We start from the raw sequence: 5,651 nt of genomic DNA on the forward strand, positions 1-5,651 counted from the left end.
AGCCTGAGGTAAAGTCTGTGGTCCAGGCCAGAGTTCTACTGGTGGGTCCGGTCGGGGCTGGAAAGTCCAGCTTCTTCAACTCCATCAACTCTGTCTTCAAAGGACATGTTACCGGTCAGGCTAACACCGGCAGTGCTGGCACCAGCCTCACCACACAGGTACAGTACTCTGTTTGTGCGCGCATGATTGTGTGTGGCTTAAAGATGCAGTCCGGGATCTTATAGGGCAATACCGCCACTTTTCACATCATATTCATTATCTCCAGCACCATATCAGTGTCTACTAATGGGAAAACAGCGTGTTTCTATGATCTGTGGTTAAAAAGATAAAATAAATGTTCTAAAAAAAATACTTCTCTGTGATGAGGTTTGTGTTTGAGTTTTGTGTTTGAAAATCACTGTTAATTTATTTTTTACTTTTGATGATGTCATTGGGTAGAACTTTATTTAATTTATTTTTTTAATATTTTTTTAATATAATTTTAAAACATATACTCTATCTGCAGTGAAGCTGCTCGACATTTACATTACCTTCAGCCATCTAGCAGACACGCCCATCCAGAGCGGCCCACAGGAGCAACCAGGGTCAAGCGCCCCGTCCAAGGGCACATCGACAGATCTCCCACCAAGTCGAATCGGCCCAAGTTCCCAACTCCCAGGCCACCAACCATCCAAGATCCCCCCCCCATAAGTCTCCTGAGAGCTACCCCTCAAACATCCAAGACCCCCCCACACAGTCCCCTCCCGAACCCCCCCAACCACCATCCCCCTCCAACCCAAAACCACCACCCAACCAGCGTCCCCCTCCAACCCAAAACCACCCCCCAACCACCGTCCCCCTCCAACCCAAAACCACCATCCAACCACCGTCCCAATCCAACCCAAAACCACCCCCCAACCACCGTCCCCCTCCAACCCAACCACCACCCAACCACCGTCCCAATCCAACCCAAAACCACCCCCCAACCACCGTCCCCCTCCAACCCAAAACCACCCCCCAACCACCGTCCCAATCCAACCCAAAACCAACCCCCAACCACCGTCCCCCTCCAACCCAAAACCACCCCCCAACCACCGTCCCCCTCCAACCCAAAACCACAACCCAACCACCGTCCCCCTCCAACCCAAAACCACAACCCAACCACCGTCCCCCTCCAACCCAAAACCACCACCCAACCACCGCCCCCCTCCAACCCAAAACCACCCCCCAACCACCGTCCCCCTCCAACCCAACCACCACCCAACCACCGTCCCCCTCCAACCCAACCACCACCCAACCACCGTCCCCCTCCAACCCAAAACCACCACCCAACCACCGTCCCCCTCCAACCCAAAACCACCACCCAACCACCGTCCCCCTCCAACCCAAAACCACCACCCAACCACCGTCCCCCTCCAACCCAAAACCACCCCCCAACCACCGTCCCCCTCCAACCCAAAACCACCACCCAACCACCATAACATATCATACGAAATGGATGATGTAGTACACAATTGCGCCAAATGTTCAGCGACCCGTTTTGGCTCGTGAGCACTACTTTCAAAACTACTGGCTGAAATTAGACAAAACCTCTGGAGCATCACTATTGTACAGGACTTAACATTCTAACTCTCCCTCTCTCTGTAGTTCCGTACCTACAGCATCAAGGCAGAGCAGGGTGGGAAGGCTCTCCCTCTGGTCCTGTGTGACACCATGGGCCTGGAGGAAGGACCCAGCGCAGGGCTGGATATAGACGACATCAACAGTATCCTGAAGGGCCACGTACAGGACCGGTACCAGGTGAGTAAAACTGGCAAATGATAGCAGTGGGGGAAGATACATTTCTATTCCTTCTATCAACAAGAGGATTTCATGTGTTTGATACCAATCATTCCAGCCATTACAATGAGCCTGTCCTCTGATTTAAAGTAGCACCAGCCTCACGGTAGGGAAAGCATGTCCTTGATAGTGCAGTAGTAGTAGTAGTATATATATCTTGGGGGCTGATGTCCTGTTTCTCTCCCCCAGTTCAACCCGTCCATGTCTGTCCAGACGGATGGTGTCGGGTTCTGTAATTCGCCCAGCCTGAAGGACATGATCCACTGTGTGGTCTACGTACTGGACGCCTGCAAGGTCACTCTGCTCTCTGCCAAGATGGTGGACAAGCTCGCCGCCATCCGCAAGGGGATCAACAAGCTGGGTAAGAAAAGAAATGAGTGCGCGTGTTTGTATATGTGTCTGTGTGTGTCTGTGTGTGTGTGTTAACATGTGTTGTGCAGGGTTGGGGAGTAACAGATTACATGTATTCCATTACATGTAAGGGATTACAAAAAACGCTAACTGTAGTCCGTTACGTTACCAGCAAAAATATTGTAATCAAATTACAGATACTTTTGAAAAACTAGATGATAACATCAATGATTACTTTTAAATTCATGAAGGATGTTTGAGAAAAAATATATTTGACTCTTCTCTGTTTTCTCAATGACATTCAAATCAGCATTGAAAAAAGGCGCAAGTTTAAGTTTGTTCCAACTGAGCAAGTCTGACCACAAGTCAGAGACCACTATGATGACACACCAAATGTGTTTGATGGATCGTGGGAAAAGAGCAGGAATAGGCTTTTGTAGGCTACAGTCCAAGCTGTGTCTTCCAATGGTACGACTGCCGTTGGTATCAAAAGATTATCCAACTTGAATAAACGCTTGGAGGTAAGGATGACAGCAGTGGTGTAGTCTACGGCGATACGGATATCACTTATTATTGATATCTACATAGCGCATTGATGTGAATCACACTGCTGCTCTCTCATTTAGCTATTTGCGCCTTACGGATTGTGGTTGTTGTGGATGGCTGTTCACAAATCTAAATGTATATTTGAACCCAAAAATTGTTGAATTCAAGAAGGTTAAGCTGCCTATCAATCATTGTTTTTGAAACCAGTGGACAGCCAGTGAAAAATGCTCTCTTGCAACAGCTGCACAGTGCGGATCCCAGCCTATTGAATAAAGGTGGGGCTTTCATTGCTCAATCTAATTCATGCTAATAAAAAATGGACACATGTTCAAACTCGTACATATTTGATAGACTTATAGGGGAATCTGTAGTTGCTACATCCATTTTTGGACTTATGAATTATATATATACTAATGTAAAGATATAATTTAATCGTATTATTATGTGTAGTAGAAAGCGATGGGTTAGAAGAAGCCTACACAACCAACCCAGAAAGTAAAATGTAACATCCATATATGGCCAGCTATGTAAACTTTAAAATGGATTTATCCTGCAATAGATGTCGTTCAATTGGTAACATACATTTTTGTCTTCTTCTAATGCCTCTTAAGGGGAAAGTAATATAAAAGTAATGAAATGTAATCAGACTACATTACTGAGTTTGGGTAATCCAAAAGTTACATTACTGATTACAATTTTGGACTAGTAACTAGTAACTGTAACGGATTACATTTAGAAAGTAACCTACCCAACCCTGGTGTTGTGTCACTAGGTATTCCCCAGCTGGTCCTGCTTACTAAGGTGGATGAGGCCTGTCCTCTAGTGAGAGAAGACCTGACCAACATCTACCTCAGCCACTACATAGAGAGGATGGTGAGTGCATGGCTGAGTCTGGAACCCTATTCTCACATAGTACACCATGTTTATTTAACTACAAGCTTGTGTGTGGTGTATGTGCGTACACGCATGTACTTTGTGTGTGTGTGTGTTTGTTTCAGACCCGCAAGGTGAGTGTGTGTCTGGGTGTGTCCCAGTCCTGTGTCCTGCCAGTGAAGAACTACAGTCGTGAGCTTGAGCTGGACATCCACACAGACATCCTCCTGCTCACTGCCGTGGTCCAGATGCTTCGCTACACTGACGACTACTTTGATGACATCTATCAGGCTGGGGACCAGAAGTCTGAGTGACTAGGGGTGTATGTGTGATACTGATCTGAAGTCAGTTTTGGATTTACCTTCTAATGGGTACGCTTAGGATTAGGGGGAATACACTGATCCTGGATGTGTTTAAATGGCAACTTTTAGTTATGGCTTTATATATTTTTTTATCTTAATTCTCTGAGGCTATTCCATTCTGACTTTTCCCAGTTACAATTTACATTGATTATAGCAAACATTAGGAACACCTTGCTAATATTGATGTCGTTTGGGTGGTGGACCTTTCTTAAAACACACGGGAAACTGTTGAGTGTGAAAAACCCAGCAGGGTTTCAGTTCTTGACACAAACCGGTGCGCCTGCCACCTACTACCATACCCCGTTCATAGGCACTTCAGTCTTTTGTCTTGCCCATTCACAATCTGAATGGCACACATACACAATCCATTTCTCGATTGTCTCAAGGTTTAACAATCTGTCTTTAAACTGTTTCCTCCCCTTCATCTACGCAGATTGAAGTGCATTTAACAGGTGACATCAATAAGGGATCATAGCTTTTCACCTGGCTTCACCTGGTCAGTCTGTCATGGAAAGAGGTGTTCTTAATGTTTTGTCCTCTCAGTGTACCGTATTAGATACAATATGTGTATGTAGTATTGTATGGTTGTCTACCACACTTCTCTGTAGAGTCTGTACTGCTATTGGTCAGATAAGACATTCAACTGTATACTGCTCATTGTACTTTGTTCAATACAGTATTTTCATATAAAAGAACTAAATGCTGAATAAATATCTGCTACATATCTAGGACCTGACTCACTCAGACTTGCTCTACAGTTGTCCAAACTTTCAGAAAGACAGAGAGAGACATCCAACATAAGAGACATGTAGAGATGCAGTCTGGTACAAACAGCAAACAATTTTACAACAATCATTGAGTAAAAGCAGAAGAGTAAATCCTTTTAATGAAATATTAATGAAATATTAAAGGAGTATGGTAAAAACATTCATCAGTAACAATAATGTTGATAATGTTGAAAATGTTATCTTGTGAAGAGATAGCCTTGAAAATGTTCATCTTGTCTTCGTGTCATAAGTAATCCTTGGTTCCTGCCTGTGCTTGGTAAAGATATGAGAGGGGGCGACATGAGCCGCAGCCTCAGGACCGTCTGGCAGAACGCCCAGAATATATTCTATAAATTAAGATAGGAGACGGTGCCAGACACATGCCAGAACCAACCCTATGAACTATGCCTATTTAAAAAAGATATATATTTCACCTTTATTTAACCAGGTAGGCCAGTTGAGAACAAGTTCTCGTTTACAACTGCGACCTGGCCAAGATTAAGCAAAGCAGTGTGACACAAACAACAACACAGAGTTACACATGGAATAAACAAATGTACAGTCAATAACACAATAGAAAAGTCTATATACAGTGTGTGCAAATTAAGTAAGATTAGGGAGGTAAGGCAATAAATAGGCCGTAGTGGTGAAATAATTACAATTTTGCAAATAAACACTGGAGTGATAGATGTGCAGAAGATGAATGTGCAAGTAGAGATACTGGGGTGCAAAGGAGAAGAAAAAAAAATATATAAATAAAATACATAACATAAGGATGAGGTATTTGGATGGGCTATTTACAGATTTACATTTACATTTAAGTCATTTAGCAGACGCTCTTATCCAGAGCGACTTACAAATTGATGGGCTATGTACAGGTGCAATGATCTGTTAGCTGCTCTGATAGCTGATGCTTAAAGTTAGTGAGGGAGAT

General features: G+C 44.1%; 1 protein-coding gene across 1 annotated transcript in view; it reads left to right on the forward strand.

Moving 5' to 3' along the window:
• Positions 1-4,679, forward strand: part of LOC139566371 (interferon-induced protein 44-like) — a 6,125-nt gene extending 1,446 nt beyond the window's left edge. The window contains exons 5-9 of the mRNA XM_071387496.1: positions 1-158; positions 1,627-1,779; positions 2,008-2,179; positions 3,488-3,588; positions 3,714-4,679. The exon at positions 1-158 is cut by the window's left edge and continues 38 nt beyond it. Coding sequence (XP_071243597.1) covers positions 1-158; positions 1,627-1,779; positions 2,008-2,179; positions 3,488-3,588; positions 3,714-3,902 — 773 coding nt within the window. The 3' untranslated portion in view covers positions 3,903-4,679. The remainder of the gene's footprint in view (positions 159-1,626; positions 1,780-2,007; positions 2,180-3,487; positions 3,589-3,713) is intronic.
• Positions 4,680-5,651: the final 972 nt, after the last annotated feature.

This window comes from Salvelinus alpinus, chromosome 38, assembly GCF_045679555.1.
Source record: "Salvelinus alpinus chromosome 38, SLU_Salpinus.1, whole genome shotgun sequence".
Taxonomy (NCBI): domain Eukaryota; kingdom Metazoa; phylum Chordata; class Actinopteri; order Salmoniformes; family Salmonidae; genus Salvelinus; species Salvelinus alpinus.